This window comes from Anomaloglossus baeobatrachus, chromosome 6 (genome assembly GCF_048569485.1).
Source record: "Anomaloglossus baeobatrachus isolate aAnoBae1 chromosome 6, aAnoBae1.hap1, whole genome shotgun sequence".
NCBI lineage: Eukaryota > Metazoa > Chordata > Amphibia > Anura > Aromobatidae > Anomaloglossus > Anomaloglossus baeobatrachus.
The window spans coordinates 259097034-259121859 of NC_134358.1; the positions used below are offsets into that span (position 1 = coordinate 259097034).

Sequence of the window (24826 nt, forward strand, 5' to 3'; positions counted from 1 at the left end):
GAGACACTGGGCCCCGGGGCAACCATCCCTACCCACGGAGGGGTTAACATCCGGCTGCCACTACATCGCCCCCGGGTATCCCACAACAGCAGCGGTGGTGTCCCACTTCACCACACACCGTGGGTGGCGTCACGAACCGAATACGGTCAAGGACGTAAAACTACGTCCCCCTTTTCATTTGGCATGTCCACGTGACCCCCGAGTCCGGAGGATCCCTCGAGCCACGCAGCGGGTCCGGATCCGAGCAGCGCTGGCTGCTGGCACGTGGGCGGCACACCCCTATGTACAGGGGGATTGGAAGTTTGTGACGCCACCCACGGTAAGATGGTGTACCACCGCTGCTGTTGGTGGGGGAGCCCGGTGGCGGTAGTATAACAGCAAGGTGTTTAACCCCTCCATGGGTATGGGGTTCTGCCCCGGGGCCCGGTGATGGTGGAGAAGGGGAGCCGTGGGCTGTAGGCCTGGGAGACAGTGAGCAGAGAAACTTACAATGGTTATCGTTGTGGTGGATGAGGCTGTGCTGATTTGTGAGGTCAATGAACACACAGGCAGTGATTCAACCAAACGTCCTGCAGTACCATTGCCGCTGACGGGGAGCACGTCCAGGTGACCGTTCCCAGTGATGTTACTAGTGTGCTTTGGTCTAGTCCGACCCTCCGGGAGCCTCCACTTCACAGACCCTCACTCTCTGAGGCTGCTCTCTCTCGCTGTTCTGGGAGCTCCAAATCCCCAGACTGCTCTCCTCTCTGAGAGCTACTTGAGAGCCCACTGCTCTCCTTGCTCCTCTGCCAACGACTAACTAGCCACCTCCCCCCCAGTCTGCTTAACCCTTCGGTGGGCAGCCCTTTCCTCACTGGACCTTCCCACCGGTAAGTGTGTGTGGGGTTTGCATGCTGGTCTTACATCACTGGGTGGCACCTGGAACCAAGGGAGAGATGGATGCTGCACGGAAAGGAAAATTGTGCAACACCCTGTGACAGCCTGATAGGCCAGGGCGTCACACTGTCAACTCGGGCAGAGCCGTAGAATTCAATTTGAGCAGGAACTTGGCTGGCATTAGACAGTCCAGCTGTTCTCCTCAGGGCAGCACAGGACACCCATGCAGGACTTATTCTATCGAACCTTAAAATGTGAAACATGGATTAATGAGTAGGAAAGGGTTACTTGCATCCCATGAATTGGCACTCATGTTAATATATGCCCCTACTTTAGGACTGGTTGGAGCCTCATTCCTGTGAGGTTATGAAAGTGTTTAAAAGACAAAAACTTTGAGGCACCATACTGATCTCTGATAGAAGCATTCTACCAATGGAAGTAGACCATGCAGCCGCTATAGGGCCTGTGAGTGGGGGGCATGATGCAAGCTCTGGCACAGGGCCCCTCATGTAGAATTGCACTTTCAACTCTATCACCACTGCAAAGAACAGACCAGGGGTGACAAGAGGACAGGTAAGTTTTTGGGGTTTTTTTTGGGTTTTTTTTAAGTCAGGGAGTACATTGGGGGCCAATGGCCTTAATGCTAAATGGATGATTATGGGGTATGCATTATACTATTTGGAGGACTATGGGGTGTATTATACTATATGGAAGAAAATAAGGTGTACATTATACTATATGGAGGACTATGGGGATGTATTATACTGTATAGAGGACTATAGAGAGTACATTATACTATATGGGGAACTATGGAATGCATTATTCTATATGGAGTGCATTATACTGTATGGAGGACTATGGGGGTGATATTACTATATGGAAAACTGTGATAGTGCATTCAGTGGCGTAACTAGAGTTTGATGGGCCCTGGTGTAAAATTTGGACCGGGGCCCCCCTCCACGTACACCAACACTTAGGGAACGGGATAATGACACTGACACTCGGGGTACAGGATAATGATGCTGACACTTGGCTCTTACCCTCAGCGCCCAGATTTCCCATGATCTGAAATGCCTCTATCAGCACACAGCTTTCCCATGTTCTGATATCCATCCTGTCCTCGGCACTCAGCTTTCACATGCTCTGCTATACATCATTCCCTCAGCACCCAGCTTTCCCATATCAGAGCAAGGGAAAGCTGGGTGCTGAGAGATGTACAGCAGAGCATGGGAAAGCTGGGTGCTGAGGGAAATAGCCTTTTTCCCTCAGCACAAAACATTCCCATCCCATGCTTGTATCTTTGTTCCCCCTCGTATATAGTTCTCCAAATACTATAATGGCCTCCACATAGCCTTCCATATAGAATAAAGGGTCCCAAATAACCCTTCATATATTAGAATGCACCTCCATAGTCCTCCATGTATTATAATGCATTTCCCATAGTCCTCCATGTATTATAATTCACCCCATAGTTCTCCATGTATTATACTGTGCCCCACAGTCCTCCATGGTTTATAACTCACCCCCATAGTCCTCCATGTATAAAGTAGCCTCCATAGTCCTCCATTTATTATAATGTAGCCCCATAGTCCTATATGTATTACAATGCAGCTCCATAAACCTTCATATTGTATTATGCAGCCCCATACTCCTCCATGTATAATGCACCAATATAGTCCATGTATAAGGTGTCCTTCATGTTTATTATGCAGCCCCATAGACCTCCATGTATAATGCAGCCCCATAGACCTCCATGTATCATGCAGCCCCATAGACCTCCATGTATCATGCAGCCAGCCCCCCTAGGGCCTCCATGTGTCATTCAGCCAGCCCCCCCAGGGCCTCCATGTTTCATGCACCAAGCCCCCCAGGGTATCCATGTCTCATGCAGCCACCCCCACCCCCCCGGGCCTCCATGGGGCCTGGCTGCAGGACACAGGGAGTCCTTGGGGGCCCTGGCTGCAGGACACATGGAGTCCTTGGGGGACCCTGGCTGCAGGACACATGGAGGCCCTGGGGGGGGGGCTGGATGCAGGACACATGGAGTCCTTGGGGGGGCTTCCTGCAGGACACATGGAGTCCTTGGGGGGTCCCTGGCTGCAGGACACATGGAGGCCCTGGGGGGGGGGGGGGGGGTTGGCTGCAGGACACATGGAGTCCTTGGGGGGAGGCTGGCTGCATGACTCATGGAGACCTGGGAAGGGGCTGGCTGCATGACACATGGAGACCCTGGGGGCCTTGGTGCATGACACATGGAGGCCCTGGGGTGGCTGGCTGAATGACACATGGAGGCCATGACTCCATGTGTCCTGCAGACAGCCCCCCCAAGGACTCCATGTGTCCTGCAGCCAGAGCCTCCCCAGGGCCTCCATGTGTCCTGCAGCCAGGCCCCCCCAAGGACTCCATGTGTCCTGCAGCCAGCCTCCCGTGTACTCACTGATTTATTAAAAAAAACAAAAAAACAAAACAAGTACTCACCTCTTTTCTCCTTCCACCACAGCTCTGTCCTCACCTCTACTTATTTCACCACTGCCCATCCTCACTTCTGTCCTCGTTCCCCCGTGGCTCCAGTCGACATCCTCCTGTGCTCTCTGCTCTCACCACACACAGCGGTCGCACAGGAGTGACGTCACCGCAGGCACGGGGGAAGACTAATGATGCAAAGAGCGGCGCCGACCGCTCTATGCAATATCAAAGCACTGCAGTGTGCGCGGTGACGGACGCGCGGTGACGGGAGCGTGGTGCGGTGAGTGATGGGAGGGCGGTGACGGGAGCGCGGTGCGGTGAGTGACAGGAGCGCGGTGACGGAAGCGCGGTGCGGTGAGTGATGGGAGCGCGGTGACGGGAGCGCGGTGCGGTGAGTGACGGGAGCGCGGTGCTGTGAGTGACAGGAGCGCGGTGACGGGAGCATGGTGGCGAAAGCGCGGTGCGGTGAGTGATGGGAGCGCGGTGACGGGAGCGTGGTGATGTGAGTGACGGGAGCGCGGTGACGGGAGCACGGTGAGGTGAGTGACGGGAGCACGGTGACGCCACTGCTGGCACCAGGCAGGGGGCCCGGTGTCAGCGGCGGCGACCGGGTCATATCGCTGCTGCCGCGCCGCGTGGTCTGTGGCAGAACAGCACAGCTCCTCTCTCACAGAAAGGAGCTGGCTGCTGATCTGCCGGGCGGCTGCGGGCCCCTAACTTCCCGGGCCCGGTCGCAATCGCGACCGCTGAGACTGCGGTAGTTATGCCCCTGAGTGAATTATAGTATATAGAGGACTATGGGCTGCATAATACTATATTGAGGACTATGTGTGGCCAATTATTCTATATGGGGGGCAATTATACTATAAGGCTGCGTTTTTTCTGCAGTCATTCCCCAGCAAAACCTATGGTTTTGCTGCACAATTTCTGGAGCAAAAAGAATGTGCATGTCACTTCTTTTACACAGGTGTGGCACCCCTGAGTATATCAGGGTGTCACAGGGAACTGCTTCCTGTCACCCAGGGTGCAGGGCCTACCCCCCCATGGTTCCAGGTTCCTAAGAAACCGGTGTCACTACCACCAGCACCACAAATCCCAATCAACACCTCACATCATGACCTGTTAGACACACCAGTGGGTTGGTCAAGCTGGAATAGGGCCACCCACCGAGGGGTCAGGCAGACTGGTGGGAGGGAAGTGAGTTGAGTTGAGTCTAGGAGTGGAGTGAGAGCCCACAAGGACTGAGGAGCGGGAGTAGTAGCTCCCGGGGAGCTAGACCGAGGTTGGGCCGCAGACGATGGTCCGGGACCAGAGGAGTCGGGAACCAGTGGCGGTGACGTTGGAAAAGGGTGTGACGGACATAGTCTAGGAAGACTGTCGGCATCAGAAACCCAAAAGAACTGACCAACTGACCGGTACCGAGCACGACGGGGTACAGGACCTTAGGTTAGGAGCCGATTCAACGTCCTGATAATTAACCTGGGAGTGAGAGTATCTTTATGAACTTCGCTAAGAGCTCAGAGATTGAAGGCGACAGCACACCGCAGGGGATAGGGCTTTCCAGTAAAGCAGCCCACTGAAATCCCAAGTGCCAGCCATCAAGAGCACAGCCACAGTAGACATAGTGAGCGGGGCCCCAACAGCTTCAAGCCAAGGGGCCACAAGAGACAACTAAATTGTGCACTGAGGTGGGCTACAGATTGCCAAGTGACACCGGTGGGAGCAGGTACCTGGACGGGCTCTCGCAGTGACAGTGAAGCACAGAGACTTTGGTTTACCTTCGGTGTGAGTGTCTACTTTATAATCCCCAGCACCACGACTACCCACAGTGAGTACCCTGGACCCCCTGCACCCTGCGCTCCCAAATATCAACCAAAAACCCAGAGGCCGGAGCCTTCCCTACCTGCGGAGGGACTGACACCTTGCTACTCCACACCATCTGCCCCGGTACTCCTTCCAGCAGCGGCGGTATTCCCATTACCGCAACTTGTAGGTGGTATCACGAACTTCTGCTCCGTAAATAATCCCCTTTCAAGGATCGGAGTGTTTGCCGAGCCCGGCTCCAGACCCCTTGAGCCACGAGCACCCCGGATCCGAGCACCCCAGTTTGCTCCAGGGCGGCACACAGGTACCTGCGTTTTTTGCCATAGATAATGGTAAGAAACCGCAGGGAACAACCTGTGGAAAATTAGCCACAAAACCGCGGTAACATGCGGTTTTTGGGTGGGGTTTGCTGCGTTTTTACCACAGGTGTGGTAATCTTTCAGGGGGCGTGGAATTTTCTTAAGAAAATTCCATTTTCTAGTGCTCACGGGGCCTAAGGAAGACAAAGTGGTGGCCATTATAATACACTGACGAGCAAAAGGGTAACAATTGTTTGAACTTTTAATTTTCAGGCTCCACATCTCACCATCCACTACAGCTTCAAATGTGAGACTACCTTCAGTTTATTCCCTTGACTCCTGGGCAATTTTCCTTTTTTCGTTTTTGTTTTGCTCTTCTTCCAGGAGCTGTAACCTTTCTATTGTTCTGTCAATCTTGCCATATCAGGGCTTGTTTTTTGCGGGACAAGTTGTACTTTTAAATGAAACCATAAGTTTTACCATAAAGTGTACTGGGCAACAGCAAAAAAAATTCCACGTGTGGAAAAATTGCAAAAAAAGTATGATTGCACAATTGTTTGGGGGATATTTTAATCACTATATTCACTATACGGTAAAACTGATATGTTGTTGTGATGCCTCAGGTTAGTACAAGTTTGTAACATGTATAGGTTTACTTTTATCTACAGGGATGAAAAAAATTCAGAAGTTTGTAAAAAAAAAAAAAAAAATGTGGCACACTTTTTGCACCTTTTTCCACAACCCATAGCAGTCTCATGTTTCGGGATATAAAGTTCAGTGATGGCTTATTTTTTGCCTTTTGAGCTCCCGTTTTTAAATGTTACCATTTTTGTCACGTTTTGATTGCCTGTTATAGCATTTTGCGCAAAATTTTTGACGACCAGAAAATGTAATTTTGTCGTTTGGAATTTTTTGCTCTATTTAACCCCATACTTTTTTTTTTTTCACTGCGACCACTAAAGGACTTAACATAGTGGTAGAATAAGACATGGCCACACATCCAAAAATCACACTTCGATCTAATGCCACCAGGCAAAATTTAAATGCCTGAACATGAGGTTCTTAGTTTAACATTCTGATAAGACTGTATGAAGGTACTGCCACGTCATGGCGAACCTCTGAGTGGGTTCCTAGCGTATGCCTTAAAGGTGTGGCACCGTGTGCCAACCACTGCCGTAGCGACAATGCACCAGCAGGGCAGGTGACCTGGTGCTTCACAGGGCCCATACTGCAAGGCTGAGTCCCCAAGACCCCAGGCCACGCCGCCCCACTGACACAAAACCACCAGTTAGGGACCCACTCAGAGGTTCACTGTGACGTGGTAGTGGGCTTCATACAATCTGATCAGAATGTTAAACCAAGAACCTCATGTTCAGGTATAAAAAATTTTGCCTAGTGGCATTAGATCAAAGTATGATTTTTTGATGTGCTGTTTTTGTCTTTTTCCTCAGCTATGTTACACTAAAGGACTTTACTTTGCAACTTATTTTTTTTTAATTTGGAGACTGCGCGGTCACACACACGTACCAAGTAGGAAAGGTGGCTGCCCTTTAAGTCATTGTGTGATCTTAGAAACTGTGAAAGAAATTAGTCTACACATTGTTTCTGACTGAATTACAGTACTGGCATTGGGCATATAGTTTTTCAATATGTCATGCTTTAACAACTGCCATCTCCTATCTCAGTAATAGGAAAGTCTTCACAGAATACAAATTGTACCTCAGAATTAAAGGAAACCTATCATCAAAGTAAACTGACTGACGTGGATGACGCCTGGGATGCCATCCATGTAGGCGGTCAAAATCTCCATATTACCATCTTGTGCAGGTGCACTTCGCTCTGCCCTGTTGCGGGCAGAGCCGAAAACATAGGTGCAACTGCGCGAACCGGCGAGTTCTCTGCCCAGGTGCAAGATTTTGCCCGGTGATGTGGATAAAGCGGGTGACGTCATCTACATCGCCGGGCAGAATCTCACGAATTACGCCTGGACGAATCGGGAATATGGAAATTTTGCCCACCTACGTGGATGGCATCTGAAGCATCATCCATGTCAATCAGAACAGGAAGAAGGTGAAAGTAGGAACAGGAGGCGCAGATTAGGACGCCCATAAGACCGGATCGGACAATTTATGTACAGGGCGAGAGATTTTATACAGGAATTTTTGGGGTCTACGGAGGGGTCAGGGGGTAATGGGCACCTTTATAGAATGCAGCACAGGCACCTCTTAGGGTGCTAGTTTTAGTTCAGAAGGTCAATATCTGGTGACAGGTTCCCTTTAAGAATTTTGATAATGACTGATTCTCTGAGTCAGAGAAAAAAGCAGCTATGTCTGATAAGATATATTACAAAGTTGCTTATTTTCACATGTACTATTGATTTATGAAATGAAAACAATGTTTACACTTTAAGCAAAAATAATTGAAACTGCACAAAGCAACTAATATGCCCCAATCTAAAGCGGGCTTTACACACAGCGACATTGCTAGCGATGTCGCTGGTGAAAGCACCCGCCCCCGTCAGTTGTGCATCACGGGCAAATCGCTGCCCGTGGCGCACAACATCGCTTACACCCGTCACACGTACTTACCTGCTTAGTGATGTCGCTGTGGCCGGCAAACCGCCTCCTTTCTAAGGGGGCGGTTCGTTCAGCGTCACAGTGGCATCACTAAGCAGCCGCCCAATAAAAGCGGAGGGGCAGAGATGAGCGGGCCGAACATCCCGCCCACCTCCTTCCTTCCTCATTGCGGGCGGCCGCAGGTACGGTGATGTACCTCGTTCCTGCGGTGTCACACATAGCGAAGTGTGCTACCGCAAGAATGACGAACAACCTGCGTCCTGCAACAGCAACGATAATCGGGATTACAACGACTGGACAACGATCAATGATATGGTGAGTTTTTTTAATCGTTAACGGTCGTTCGTGCGTTTCACATGCAACAACGTCGCTAACTAGGCCAGTTGTGCGTCACGAATTCCGTGACCCCCAACGTCATCTCGTTAGCGATTTCGTTGCGTGTAAAGCCCGCTTAACACCAGTACAGCTAAACGGGCCCCTTTCCTAGTCTTTTAAGTTGGATAATAGCTACAACAATACAAAGTGGATTCGGATATGTAAATATTTTGTAAAGAATGCAAGTGATTCAGTAACAAATATCTTTTTGAAGACCTCAAACAATGAGTGTAAAACATACAATTACTTTAGTAATAATCACTACTTTATATGTGGTTTTCAATCTTGCACAATCCTTGTCTGTTTAGTCTACTTTGGTCCTCTGTAAATTCTTACTCTCTACCACTGAGGCTGTGGATACCTGCTGAGGTCAAGCCTTTAGACTTATTTTTCTCAGCTGCTATTTATAGTTGTTCCTTTAATCATAAAGCACCAACATTTTTGATTATACTATTGATTAGGGAAAAAATATTATGATAGAAAGAACAAACACTGCAAGAACTTGATTTTCATCCAATAACTCTAACTTGTACGATCCTATAAGTTTACTGTAAGTTTGATATTAGAAACTGGAGGACGCTTTTAAATTGGGCTCCATGAACATAATCAATCCATTACTTACTTCTAAGCAATCACACAATTTAAGGATGCGCAGAACATTTTTGCAAACATTGTCCAATTGAGTGTTGCCCCCAACACATGTGATTCCTAAAATTTTAACATTTGGAGATATAATTGCCATCATAATGGCCTGGGCATCATCTGTCCCACAGTCCACATCAATAAGCATTAACTTCTTATGGCTTGTTTCTGGAAAACAAGAAAGAGATCATTCATGAGCAAAATTAGAAAAGAAAAAAGCAGTAATAATTCTATACAAATGCCTACCAATACATCAATAGTAATAATACCTTTATATGAATAAACACACAAATATGTGACGTAAAAAATATATGCCACTAAAAAAAAAAATCAAAATGTTAGAATAGATAGCAAATAAATTATACAAAAGGGTCGTGCCTGTAATAATGTAAATCAAAGGAACAAATGTCTGAACACCAATAATACCATACAAAAATTCTACCGAATTTTGAGTTTTTGGAATCCATGAGAGTTCTTATCAGATATCAGCACAAATAGTAAGGAGTTGTACATAAATCTCAAGAGTGGTCAAGGGAGAAAGTACCGTATTTTCCGTCTCAGGGATGGCAGAGAACACACGGTACAACATTAAGGTTACAAGGTCTCGCGTGTGAATGGGGAGCAGGTGTGTTAAATTTGGTGTTATCAATCACACATTCTCTCATACTGGTCACTGAAAGTTCAATATGGCTCCTCATGACAAAGAATGCTCTGAGGATCTTTAAAAAAAAAATTATTGCTCTACATAAAGTTAGCATAGGCTATAAGAAGATTTTCAATACCCTGGAATTGAGCTGCAACACGGTTGCCAAGACCATACAACAGTTAAACAAGACAGGTTCCAGTCAAAACAGTCCTAGCCACGGCAGACCAAAGAAATTGAGTGCATGTGTCGGCTTCACATCCAGAGGTTGTCGACTCTTTTCAAAATAAATGTATGAGTGCTGCCTGCATTGCTGCAGAGGTTAAAAAGGTGGGAACAGACCATGCGCTGCACACTGTATGAAGTTGGCCTGCATGGCTGTTGTCCCTGAAGGAAGCCTGTTTTAAAGATGATACACAAGAAAGCTTGCAAACAGTTTACTGAAGACAAGCAGACTAAGAACCATGTCCTGTGGTCTGATGAGACCAAGATAAACATATTTGGTTCAGATGGTGTCAAGCATGTGTAGTGGCAACCAGGTGAGGTATTGTAGAGCCGGCTTCCTTAGTGCACTGGTGCTTCGCGGCATCTTAGCACCATGTCCCTGCTCCCTCCTCTATCCTACACAGCCAACCTTGTGCTGAACGATCCTCTGCTTACCTACATGGCTGTCCACACGTAGCGTTGTCCTCTGCACCCCCATATGACCATCCTCGTGTTGCTTGGTCCTCATCTCCCCCCGTGGCTATCCATGTGTTGCGTGGTCCTCTGTGTCCTTTCATTGCCGTCCATATGTAGTGCGGTCCCCGGCTCGCCCCACTCTCTCTTTCCGTGGATGCCCATGTGTGTGTCTGTCTCCACTTCCTGCCTCGGCCCCAGGCTTTGTGTATGTTGCATGGGGTTTTCTGATCTCCAGCCTAGACGTTGTGCAAGTGTGTGACGCCCCTGGACTATCAGGTCATCACAGGGTATTGTACAATCTGCCCTCTCGTGCAGTGTCAAACTCCTTCTTGGTTATGGGTCCCCAACTACATGGTGTTGCCTACATCAGCTAATTAAAATCCTGGGTACACTCTGCACCACACCCACCAGACACACCAGTGGACAGCCTGAGTGGAATAGGGTCGCCCACTTTGGGGGTTGGTTAGGGGAGGTCGGGAGTGTCAGGATAGTCAGTCAGTCGAGGGAAGTAGTTGGGAAGTGAAGGAGAGAGGAGGTCAGGAGCCGGGCTACTAAGTAGTTACCTAGGTGGCAGACGGTGGTCTGGGCCTGGAGGAGCTGGACCCCTGGTCGCAGGGGATCGTGGCAAGGGGCACAGAACTCTCGAGGAGGACAGCCAGCGGTCTTGCACCATCACCGGGCTGGGACGAGGGCACGATGGGGTACGTGGACCCTAGGTCAGGGAGTAGCTTCAAGATCCGCTCTCCACCCGGTCCAAAATCGGGTACTAGCGCAATGAGGGGGATAGGACTTTCCACTCAAACGGTCCAGAAAATCAAAAGCGTGAACCCTGAGAACAAGCTCCCACAGCCATAGTGGGGAGCGGGACCCGACTAGTTCTATACTATCGGGAACAACAGAGAAGTAAACTTAGTGCCAGGAGGCAGGTCACAGATCACCAGGCAGCATTATTGGGGACAGGACCCGAACTAGCTCCCCTCAGCAGCAGCGGTATCCAGAACTTTGGTTTATTCAGTTGTCGGTGTCAGATTAATGGACTGAGTGAGTACGAAAGTGACCCCTTTGCACCATCACCGAGTCCCGGGGCATCCCCCCTACCCATGGAGGGTCCTAACACCTGGCTGCCCCACTGCATCATCCCCGGGTACTCCCAACTGCAGCGGTGGTACTCCACCTTACCACACACCACGGGTGGCGTCACGAACTCTAAACACAATCCCCTGCAAATACCCCCCGTCATTTGAGTGGCCGCACGACCCCCGGGTCCGGAGACCCCTCAAGCCACCGCGGATCTGGATCTGAGCAGCCCAGCTTCTGGCACAGGGGCGGCACACATGCGCTTTCTGTCCTTTTAAGAGGAAGCATGCACAGCTAGCAAAGGTGTCCCCAGACTATTGCTGGGAGGCACCAGGTATTTAAGGCTCCTCTGCTGATGGGAGGGGTCAGAGTAATGCTTTAAGATTTGGTCCTAGCTTGTGTGTTGGTCCTGTCTGTCTGCTCTGGTCTCCTAGCACCAGTCCAGCATGCAACCAGTTCTGCTCTGCTGTGTCTATCTTGTCTGTTTCCCTGGACCTGTTTTGTCTGTTCCCTGGTACCACCCTTTTTCCCGCACTTGTCATTCTGTCTGCCTCAGCCATGCAAGCTGCACCTGTTTTTGATGTTATGTGCCAGATGTCCCATGCCTGGTTATCCATGCCAGATGACCTGGACCCTGATTACCAGAGTTCCTCCTGAGGTCCTGTCCCAGCTGCACCTGTGTTCGATGTCCTGTGCCAGATGTCCCACGCCTAGTGACCTGAGCCTGATGACCTGTACCAGAAGTTCCTTACCTGCCTCTGCCTGTCCATCCATTCCCCATTCAGACTGCGCCTCGTGTTATACCCGGTTTGTCCTGCCAGTATTTGTCCTATCTATAACTGTGTCTGCCTGTCCTGCTGTCTCCCTTGACCGCTCAGCTGCCACAGTCCAGGTTACTGCCTCTCCCAGGAAAGGGTAAGCCTGTGTCTCCCCTGTGGTCCACTGGGTCCACTCCCACTTGCCGCCCTCACCAGCGGTGAGTGTTACAGGAATACAAAAACAAGTGTGTCTTGCCTACAGTCAAGCATGGTGGTTGGAGTGTTATAGTTTGGAGCTGTATGAGTGCTGCCGGCTGTGGGAAGCTACAGTTCATTGAGGGAACCATGAATGCCAACATGTACTGTGACATACTGAAGCAGAGCAGTATTCCAAAATAACGACCCCAAACACTTCCAAGATGACCACTGCCTTACTAAAGAAACTGATGGTTAAGGTACTGGACTGGCCAATCATGTCTCCAGACCTAAACCCTAGTATCTGTGGGCATTCTCAAACAGAAGATGGAGGAGCACAAGGTTTCTAACATCCACTATTTACAAAAATGTAATGGGTATACTCACTTTTGTGATATACTGTGTGTTAAAATCACTTTTGCATGTCATAGATTTCCATAGCTTTTAAATAATGTTAACATCATCAATGGCTAAAGACAAGACAGAAAACTTGGTTCTATTGTACTATTAGGCCCCTTTCACACATTTAGTATTTGGTAAGTATTTTACTTCAGTATTTGTAAGCCAAAATTAGGAATGGAACAGTTAGAAGAAAGCTAAAATAAAAACATGTGCACCACTTCTGTATTTTTCTCTCACTCCTGTTTTTGGCTTACAACTCATGATGTAAAATACTGACCAAATACTGAACGTGAGAACGTGGCCGTAAGCTGATTAATTGCCAAAGCATCTGAAGACCTAATAAGAAGATCTTATCCTCGGAATATCTAACACCAGGGGCTGATAGGCTGTTTGTCAGTTTAAGGCCAGGTAGGTTGAGATCACTATAAGGCCGTGTGCGCACTTTGCTTTTTTTCATGCGTTTCCGCAGCATTTTGAACTGCAGCGTTTTAATGCCAAAATGCATGAGTTTTGATTTTCAAGCAAAGTCTATGGGAAATTGGGATTTCTTGTGTGCACAATGCTGTTAAAAACGCAGCATTTCAGTTGCAGAAAATTTGTCAAAACCTCTTTGTTTAAAGAAGCAGCATGTAAATTGTTTTTGCCATTTTGGCAGCCTTTTGCTAACATTAGAGTCAATGAGAAGTTTCAAAATGCATTATAAATCAAAATCCCAGCGTTTAGCATGCTTTTTTGACAAAATAAACGCATGCGTTTTTGACTTTATAATAAGGGTATGACATGTCCTTTTACACACACACACATAGTCCGACAATTAAATTAATGAAAATCCTTAATTTAACGTTATTTTATGCATAAATATTAGAACACAGTTATAATTTTAATAAAATTAGCTATTTTGTGTATGATTTTACTCATGATATTTGTTATCATTTTTTTCCGTTTTTTTCATAGTTTTTGAATGTTTAAACTTCATTTAAAATGTATTTGCATTCAAAACGCATCTGACTTTGAGCAATGAAAAAGCATGGAAAATGCGGTAAAAACGCGGCCAAAACGTGGTAAAAACGCAAGCGTATTTTTAGTGTTTTTGTGGTCAAAACCAAATTTGACAAAGATAGTTTCTGCCAGAGGATGCGTTTAGAACTGCAATAAACTCACCGTAAAGTGCGCACATAGCCTAATGCATATTAAAAAAAAACATTGCTTACCTGACTGGCCCCATAGGCTCAGAAGCTCATAAAACAGACCAGACTAATGCAGGCTGCAGTTTTATTCACACCGGTCATCTGTCCATGTAGAAATTTGCTGGGGTGAGATGGCCAATAGGTTATTGAATCAGTGCATCATTGCTTATACAAACAGAGCACTGACCAAATATTTGGCCATCTAAACCCAGTCTTACAGTGACAGGCATAATATATTGTAGATATTGTAGTATGTTGCAAAATAATGAAATAAAATTCTGCGAGATTAAATGGGCCAAAAAAGGCATTAGGAGTTTACAATGAAACAGATGGTTTCTGTAAACGAAACTGGAAATATTATACATTCCCAAATCTGTTTTTCATTTTTAGGGTTAATTATATTTTTTAAAAACACAAAATACTTTAGATATTAAAGTTGTGCATGTGTTTTTTCATAGGCTTTGGTATAGAGCATTTTACAAAATGCATGAAAAACATATGTAAAAAAAATATATATTTGAATAAAAAAACTCGAAGAAAAGAAAAAAATACATACAATTTAAAGGTGTTTATTTTTTTTTTTTAAACTCGTTTTATTGAAAGTTAAGTAAAGCATTACAAACAAGAATAAATCAGCAAATTGTTCAGTGAGACAGTGTACAAGTAAACTGGTTGTATATCAGAATAATAAAGTAACAACAATCAAATCTACGTCCATTATTTGCAGCATATCCAAATAGCATCAAACCTAGCAAAGGTATTAGTTCGCGAGACACATCCAACTCAAGGCAAGAGAACCCATATCGTCCAGGAGAGAGCAACCCAAGCTTCGGGGAACTCGTGGTATCCCTCATATATTGCATCACGGATCACATGTGTCTCCTTTCTGCATCTCAGGGCACTACTGGCTATTGCAATAATACCGATTGTAGGTTATCAGCAAGAGAACCAGGAGATCCGCCAGTCAAGGGCGACCTCATCCATCTACCCCAGATTTTGTCAAATTTAATTGGGGAGCCTCTTGACTTGTAAACAAATTGCTCTGACGGGATTATTGCGTTTACCAATGCAATCCAAGAGGCTCTAGTTGGGGAATGAGTGCTCATCCAATTTAGTATAATGCCTTTCCGGGCCAGAAAAAGAACCTTCTTTATTAATAGACTCTCATCTTGGGACCAGGAGCGTGCATCTACCACCCCAAATAGACATAGGACTGGGCACATAGCAACCGCTTTTTGAAATATGGCGGAAAGAGTCATTATGATCTCGCTCCAATAGGAGAGGATAACCCGGCAATCCCATATCATGTGCCAGAAATCAGCACCGTCTCTCCCGCATCTCGGACAGCCCATCCCCACCGAATTATTCAGCTTTTTCATTTTGTTCAGTCTCTGGGGAGTAATATAACTTTGGTGTATTATATATAATTGGATCAGTCTATTGTTAACAGCAGGAGAGACCAATGTGTGGGATTCGACAATGTCATCCCACACTACATCATCAATTTCAGGGATCCTGGCACTCCACCTCTCACGGACAGAAAGAGGATTATTCATGGCCTTGGCCCGAATGAGAGAGGAGTATAGTTTAGAGATAAGACCACCAGGGCCCTGTGATCTAATAATTCCAATAACTGGGAAGGAAGAGAATCTAACCCCACGACCAGAGAACTGAGCTCGAAAGGCATGTCTAATCTGGAGATACTGAAACCCATGAGATTCCGGCAAGTCAAATTCTGTCCGCAGTTGCGCAAAGGGGCGGAGTTCACCATCCCGGACCAGTGATCCCAGGGAGATTATTCCGCGATTCCTCCATTCACCAAACCCCGGCAACCCACAAAAATGTGGAAAAGGTGTTTATTTTACAAAACAAATAAGATCCAAACACCAAAAATATATATTTGATATTCTTTATAGCCATTTTACACGTTAACATTTCAGGATAACTATAAAACAAAATGATAGTTACTTTTTTTGTGTGCCAAGTTAATAATTAGCATAAAAGTCAGTTTTAAGCTCAGTAAAAGGCTGATTATGTACATCATCTTGATCCTGCAAGACAGGTTGTTTAGAGGGCATGACAACCTGTCTTACAGGTCACCTTTTCCTGGTGTAAATGGTTGGGTGAAGCTTCCTTGTAGCACAAAAGGAGGACTCAGGTTAGGGACACAAATATATTTGAAAGCGTTGTCCAGTCCAAGTTTACAGGGCACCTGTCATCTGATTCTCACTGCCCAAACCATGGGCAGACACTGGCTGCGTTATTCACACGGACGTGTATGTTTAACTCTGATAAGCTGCAGTGTTTCAGAGAAGACAGCCGAGATGACACACACATAGGGAGAGACCTGGGAGTCAAAGGCAGCAGCCAGCATGGCAATTATGTGTTACAATAGGCGCATGGATCTGTTGTGGATATTCACCATTATTTTGAACAAGGTAGAAAAATTATTTCTCATGTTACTGTGGATCTAAACCAAAATTTGCAAATATGAGTGTCTGAAAACAGTTTAGCCAATTTGCCACTATCCATGCTCTGCTAGCAACACTTCAATGGTGCCCCACCTTCAAGTCCACATTTGACTGCTGCAATCAGTTGCAATTTTTATCATTCACAAAATGACTAGACATGAGCATACCTGTGGAGATTCGGGTTTGCTGGGTGCAGCCGGACATAAAGTTCTGTTCGGGACCCGAACTTGGCCTGAACTTGATCCTGGAGTCCAAACCCTATTGGAAGTCAATGATTGGGGAGATTGGCTCTCCGCCCACATACATCCAGCCAAAAACTGTTACGCAGTGACTACCAGGGTTCCGACCAGAAGTAAGGGAACCCTGGGCAAGTGCCGCAACAAACTGTACACTGGGAACACGGTACAATAGTGGGCCCCAGCCCTAGGGAGAGGGCAGTGTGGTCACTTCCTACACTCACCTGAGGCTGATCCCTGAACTCCCTAATGTCCCTATACGAGTCCTTCCCCTCATCGCTAATCACGTGCTTAGGACCTGACTTGCCCTAAACTCACCCTGGCTAGTGAGAAGGCCGTTGAGAGCACTAGTCTCATCAATGCAATAATACAACACAAGGGTAGGAAGAAAGACAAGGGGAAATAAACAAAAAGGAAAACACTTCAAACTACTCCATTGCAGCAAACACCATAGCTACAATTGTCACAAAACTAAAGGTTCTTCAAGAGACTGGCTCCTTCCAAAGTGGTCAGCATATGATTGATGAGATTCTAGAACCGGCATCAGATGTTAGGACCTATGACTATTTAGAGCTAAGGAGAGTGGTCACAAAGAGCTGCACCTTAGATTAAGGCTCCAAAGGATAGCCATATAGGATAGAGTCCTTAACCCTACAGCACCAAAAGAAAGAAAATACATTGAAACACAAGCTGCAGACCACTGCACAATAAAGCACTGAGACTTTCTGGTCCCAGATTCTGCAGAGATCCCCCCAATGCAGGTTACACCCATGACAAACATATCATTTCTGGAGGAGGGAGGGCATGCGTGTGTTTTTTTTATGTACACACTACATCTGAAAACCTTGTTTTTTCCCCCAGTGAGAACCATTCAGAGACTTCAAACAGCTGAGCACTGAGCGTACCCGACCTCCCTAATGCTCAATCGCGTGGCTGGCATACGAAGAGCACCCAAATTCAAACATTGATTATTTTTTTTTGTAGGTTAGCTCATCTCTAATGACGACACAAGGTCATTGGAGACAGTTGAACATAATCTGTTGGGGGACTAAGGGAGAGTCTCTAGGTAATTGGTAAGATGGGTATCCTGCTCTCCTTCGCACTACCATGTATGCATCAGCCCTGTTCTCTGAAAGATTTGGCTTCTCTCTCTGTCCCGGCTAAGGAAGCAAAAGAACAGCACTGCCTGGTTATAAAAACACACCTTGCCAAGTGCACTTCATCAAGGCTCCGAATGGTGCTAGAGATTTAACCCTTTCCAAATAGCTTTTCCTAGCACACACTACGGTACTTAGTTCGGCTGTTCAGTAATAATGGACGAACATTCTAACAAATGCTTGACCTTCCTTTATTGCACAGTGTACAAAAGGAAAAAATGCTATAAAAACATTCAAGAATAGCATTTTGTTAATATCACAATAAATAAGAACATTCAGAAAAGTAATTTGTCAAACTACATAGCTTTCTATTGAATCACAAAAAAAAAAAAACAATACTGAATCTGCTTAGGTCTCTACATTATGGATGCAATACAGAATATTTTCATATTTCATATTATGGAGTGAAATAGTTCTCATGGCACTAAATGAACAGCTTTTAAAATGCAAAAAATACCACTTTATTCAATATGTCAGAAGATATAATTAGTGCTTGTCTGAAAGCTGGAATACCCCTGTTCATTAGCATGAGGGGGCCCACAATGGTCTTTTAGAAAAGTATATATACAGCCCCTTTTATTTTCAAAGGAAGCAAGGTCACCAGTTTGGAAATCTGGAGACTTCAAGCTGACAGCTTAAGGGGCCTTAGCAATGATATCTCCTGGCATGCCCGAGTAGCAAAAGATGTTAATAAATGAATTTACACAATAATGCAAATAAAAGTAAAAGAAGCATCAATTTCATAAGAATTTTATATTCTAATTATACGTACACAGAATAGTTTTTAGGCAGAATATAATAAGGCTTTTTTGATACGGAAAACATAAAAAGGAAAGCAATTTTGTTCCTACCGTAGCAATATAAAGCAATCATTGCCCTCTGAAATGTTCATATCCACTGCAAAAATTGGTGCAGTTTTCATTGCAGGAATGTGGCAGATCTGCCTCACCATCTAAGGTTCCCACACATAGATTAAAGGGCGCTTTACACGCAGCGACATCGCTAGCGATGTCGCTCGTGAAAGCACCCGCCCCCGTCGTTTCTGCATCACGGGCAATCGCTGCCCGTGGCGCACAATATCGCTAATACCCGTCACACATACTTACCTTCCTAGCGACGTCGCTGTGGCTGGCGAACAACCTCTTTTCAAAGGGTGCGGTTCGTGCGGCGTCACAGCGACGTCACATGGCAGGCGTCCAATAGAAGCGGAGGGGCGGAGAGCAGCCGCATGACAGACACACCCACCTCATTGCCGGAGGACACAGGTACGGCGTCCAGAACAAGGAACGATATTTGGGAAATGGACAATTTGTCAACGATCAACGATTTGGTGAGTATTTTACATCGTTAGCGGTCGCTCATATGTGTTACACTCAACGACGTCGCTAACGAGGCAGGATGCGCGTCACGAATTCCGTGACCCCAACGACATCTCGTTAGCGATGTCGTTGCGTGTAACGGGGCCTTAAGTTTGGATGAATCCACTCATATTGATAGGCTCACTCTAATTCGTGTGTGGGCGCAGACAAATTGAGGAGATTTCCATTGGGCTTGATGAATATCCAGCTACCGATCCCATTGTTTTTCCGGAGATAAGCCGCTGGCTGACTTGTCGTCTGGTGGCTTTCTCATAGAAAGGAACGCTTGTCTCCTGTACATGGGACACTCAACCAAAATTTCTGTTGGCCCAACCATCGTCAAAGCATCGTTCTGCCGATAACCATCTAACGTGTATGGAAGTTTTGACTCTGCACTCAAATGCGAGAAATCCATGAGACATTCTGTGGGCAGCATAAATTGACATTCTGTAGACTTTCAAGTGTGCAGCATTGTTCAATTTAAGCTACAGGTTTACTCCACAGCATTATCATCTATGACACTGCTACTTTTATTTGCCACAAGTTATAGATTTAGAAATTCTGTATATAAAGTATGCTGCATGTGCGCATACCCGAAGACAAGATCAGGGAGGCAGAAATGGCAAATTTATCAAAGTATCCACTACATTTGCAGATTGCGAAAAATATTAGGCACTTTTCTTTCCCTTGCTCCACCCCTTACTTCACGTTAGTCATAGATCTAGCACATATTAAAGTGCACCAATCAGCAGGATTTCCCTATAAAATCTAAAGCCAGTGCTGTACTGGCACTATCAGGCTGATTCTCTACATACCTTTAGTTGTCAGCTCGGATGTATAGGTTTTGAAACACAAGCAAGTAAAGTTTGTAAAATGAGCAGATTTTTTATTGACAGCAGCTGCTAATCAGCTAATAGCTGGGGTGGGTTTTGATAGTGATTCCCACCCCCAGCCTGTTTTTCCTCCCCTTTTATTTATAAAAATTTTATTATAGAAGCATTTTACTAAGTGGCTAGAAGGACCTTGCCGATGTCATACCCATGTGAGAAGGGGTTGGGGCTCAGCCAACAGAAAAATAATGTTGCTTCCTGGTATCAGCTATGTTGGCTGAGGCTCCGCCCCTTCTGGTCACATGGGTATGACATCAGCCCAGGTCCTCCTTAGTAAAATGATTCTAAAATAGAATTAACATAAATAACAGATAGAGAGAGGATGGACAGGGGACAGGAATCACTATGAATACCCACCCCCGTTATCAGCTGATCGGCAGCTGCTGCCATTCAAAAAGCTGCTCATTTTACAAACTTTACTTGCTTGTGTTTCTAAAACCTATACATTCTAGCTGACAACTAAAGGTATGTATAGAATCAGACTGATAGTGCCAGTACAGAACTGGCTTTAGGTTATATAATCCTGGTGATTGGTGCGCTTTAAGATTCTTCTTAGGCCCCATTCAGATTTCCATTTTTTTATGGATAGAAAAGCTACCTATCATAGTCTATGGGCATAATCACACGTTTGTTGGTTTTTGTAGACAAAATGTCCACAGAAAAAACTTGAATGGGTGTGTTAAAGAAGAAAAAAATGGGTATCATTCAGATATAAACTCTGCTATCCAGGTGCTGCATTTTACTGTGCACTGGCTCTGAGAAACTTCAACATATTTTTGTTTTCAAAAATGGATGCCATATATGTAGCAAAAATAGACCAAAATTGGTTAAAAAAAATTGCCATCTCGCAGATATATAGCTCAGTCATATGTAACTTGCACCGAAGTCTATGGCAAGTGAATCGTGTGCAACTTGTTCAGAAAATCTAACAGAAATGTTGTGACTGTGTGCTGCAGTTGGAAGAGGTTGCAGGTCGCTATGTGAATTAGAAGATATCGTTGGATGTGATGTGACAATGCAACAGTGCGATTTCAGTGTCACTTAACACATGTCATGGCGTAGCCCTAGCCTAGATCTTGCACAAGGCATGTACTGTACAACAGCTTTTTCTATGTAAATTGAGCAAGAACTCTGGTGCATTTAGGTTTGGAAATCTCCCTCGCTTTGCCATTTCATCCCTTACTGTTTGAGTGCTAAAGCTGACAAAGGTTCATATACCAGAAATAAAAGAAAATTGAGCCGAATCCAATTGCCAGATATAAATGAATGTAGATAGCGAATAATAATTGTTAAATTATTAACTATTGTATTATGCAAAAGGTAACAGTATGTGCACACGACGTCTTTTTCAGTTGGGCAAAAAAGTTTGGTTTGAGGTGGAAGACGCTTCCGGAAACTGAATTTTTAGACTGTTTTATAACCCTGAAGCATCTTTATTGATCATTTTCTGGTCATTAACAAAGAGCTTTTTCACAGTTTTTGACCGCCGGCAGTAATTTTAGGCATGTTTGTACTGGTGTTTTATAGATATTTTTATATATTGAAGAAATCAATATGTTTTTCATGCAAAAACACTGATAAGACACTCAAGAAGACTTCCAGGCATTTTCAGGACATTTTTTGAGATTTACCATTGACTTGAATTGTAAGTAAGGAAAATTTTCCAAACAAAAGATGCCTGAAGAATGGTCAGGTGAATTCTTTTAAAGGGCTTGTCCAGTTTAAAATTACGAGTCTGCAGTCACTCCATGTGACTGCAGACTGGTGAATCCTCACATCATCACCATGTCCGAGCTGGGAAAGGTGGTCACGTGGTCACAAGTATGTAATATGCATACTCCCAACTCCATTCCAAACAGATGGGCACATCCTCGCTCAATGCAAGTGTGTTGGGCAATGCTATCTAGTCTGAATGCATACTTTTGGCCACGTGACCGCCATTTCCAGCTCAGACCCCGGCGAATCCTCAATGTACACAATTTGAGGATTCACAAGTCTGCAATCATACGGAGTGATTATAGATTTATCATTTTAGGCCAGATGACCTATTTATAGGGAATCTGTCACCAGGTTTTTGCCACCTAATCTGAGAGCAGCAGAGATTAGTGTAGTTTTGATTAAAACTTAGTGTAGTTTTGATAAAATCACAGTTTAATCAGCAGTAGATTATCATTAGAGGACTACTTGACGTGCTGCCAAGTAATCCAGAATATTCATGAGCTCTGTATAACAGCTAGATCTGCAGCAGAAAAAAACATTGATTTTATCAAATTGACAGCAAACAGCTCAGTAAGTGACACATCACTGGAATCAGGGTCTCTGTCTCTACATTATGCTGCTCTCAGATGGGGGAGCAAAAACCTGGTGACAGATTCCCTTTAACCCTTTGGCGTCTTTGGAAAACTGAAGCAGTTATAAGATGCTCAGAAGCGCTCAGAAGTCGTTTTTACACAAACATGAAAATGGTCATCATTTTGAACAATTTTTTAGCGCTTTTTCTGGTAAGTCTCAGAGCGGACTCACTCCAAACGTGCCTGAAAAGACATTGTGTGTAAATACCCTGAATGAGAAAAGAGGCTTAGTTTATGATAACTCCACTACATACATGTAAACAATGCATACATTCCTAGCTTCTGCCTGTAATTCTGATCATGAACAATTTTATCCCAAAAAAAGTAACGCGTAACACATACCTTGTTTGCACGCCATGATAACCAAGTCAACCAGCAAAGCTGCTTTCTTGCTTTGTCTCTACAGCGAGGAGTCTGTGGACTGAGGAATGTTTTCCCTTAGCTTAGCCCTCTGCTACTTCCCTTCTGTTCCCTCAGGCTTGTCTTTATGTGATCACACTGTCTTCTCCTGAGAAAACTGAGCTGAAAAACTTTCAGCTTTTACTTGTTTTTACTACGAAGAGGCAGTACAAAGTCAACTCCACTCCTTTTAAACTGAGCAATGGTGGAGCTGAGGGATCCGAGCACCTCCTACCTCACTGATCACTATGTACAACCTCTGAAAAGTAGAAGCGATGCAATGAGAACTTACACATCAGCACTTTTTCCTACTGTCCTTATCCATTTTGAGCTGTATACGTCTAGTTCACTGCTGGTATATGATTATAAAATGTTAATATTGCCACTATACGAAGATGAAGTTATATAAGATACTTTGTAGCTTACACTCCATAGAAATATTGCACTGGTCTATAGGGCACCTACTATGAATGAGATGTTCTCTTTTTTACTCTCTATTAAATGTTTTGTGAGAAAAGGATAGTAAAAGAATAAGGCCTAAGACACACGGCATGAAAATTGGAGCAAGTGGAGTGCGATAAAGCATCGCATTCGGATTCCACTCAGACCAATATTAGCCCCATGAGCGATTATTTTCTCAGCCCTAATCAGACAGAGAAAACAGCTGCGAGTGTAATGCGATTCTCGTTCTCTCCCACCCATTCAAGTCTATGGAGCAAGAGAAAAATCGCACTGCACTCGCAATACACCGCTGTACGCGAGTGCAGTGAGAGAATGTCAATAGTCGGCTATGGAGGAGAGAGGGAGATAAATCCCTCCCTCCCCTCCTCAGCGCCAGCCCGCCCCTCCTCAGCACTGGCCCGCCCCTCCTCAGCACTGGACTGCCCCTCCTCAGTGCCGGCCCGACCCCGTAGCTGTGGTCCGATTGCATAATTGGACCTCAGTCGCAGTGACACTCGCATGACACTCGGCTCCCGCTGTGCTGCCAGCATGAGCCGAGTGTCATGCGAGGATCGCAGTAGTCCCCCATGTGGCCCCGTCCTCAAATTAGGAAATTGACATAGTAACGTTTGTGGTGTCCCCATTTCAGATATTCTCAATCCTTAATGGGAACCTGTCATCAGATTTTTCAACTATAATATATCAGGAGGACAGTATCAGCATCCAAATAATGTTTTTAATTATAGTATTACAGTGTCGGACTGGGGTGCCTAAGGCCAACAAGTAGAATTGACCTTTTAGCATTTAGGCGTTTTCTCTATAAGGGTGAAGTGTTGATTGTAAAATACATGTGGCTCAAGCACATAATAATAATAATAATCTTTCTCTAGCGCCAACATATTCCGCAGCGCTTTACAATTTCAGAGGTGCACATCTACTGTGCCAACTCCATAAAGCCTCGGTTTCACTTGTGTTTATGAGTGCAATCAGATAAAACATCAGATGCGGTTTTGATGTGTTTTTTTTCGCCAGGAGATGCACTTTTGGTGCCGGAATTTGGTGTATAAATTCCAGCACTAAATCTGCATCTCCAGGCAGAAAAGGGCACCAAAAATGTGGTTTTTCTGCCAGGTGATGAAATTTTAGTGCAGATATCTGGTGCAGACATTTCTGCACCAAATCTGCATCTCCTGGCAGAAAACCAAGCCTAAATTGTGTTTTCTTGCCAGGAGATGCAGTGATAAAATTTATACACCAAATTCCTGCACCAAATCTACGTCTTCTGGCAAAAAACAAATGCAGTTTTCTTACAGAAGATGCAGGTCTCTTCTGCCAGAAGATGTAGGTCTCATTGAACTCAATGAGTTCACTTTAGGTTAGGTCGATTGTGTTCAGATGTCACAGGGTATTGCATCTCACCTAAGATGCAGTACTCATCCCAGGTAAGGAAGAGGTTAATCACTGGTGTTTATCACTTACACAACACACGTACATTTGAAGTACTTTCCCAGCTTAGCAGTGA

The 24826-nt window shown here is 45.3% G+C and overlaps 1 protein-coding gene across 1 annotated transcript in view; it reads right to left on the reverse strand.

Annotated features, from left to right (window-relative positions):
- Positions 1 to 23020, reverse strand: part of LOC142243187 (nucleoside hydrolase-like) — a 69595-nt gene extending 46575 nt beyond the window's left edge. Inside the window, exons 1-2 of the mRNA XM_075314827.1 lie at positions 22807 to 23020; positions 9039 to 9226 (exon numbers count right to left, since the gene is read on the reverse strand). Coding sequence (XP_075170942.1) covers positions 9039 to 9226; positions 22807 to 22822 — 204 coding nt within the window. The 5' untranslated portion in view covers positions 22823 to 23020. The remainder of the gene's footprint in view (positions 1 to 9038; positions 9227 to 22806) is intronic.
- Between the last annotated feature and the right edge of the window lie 1806 nt (positions 23021 to 24826).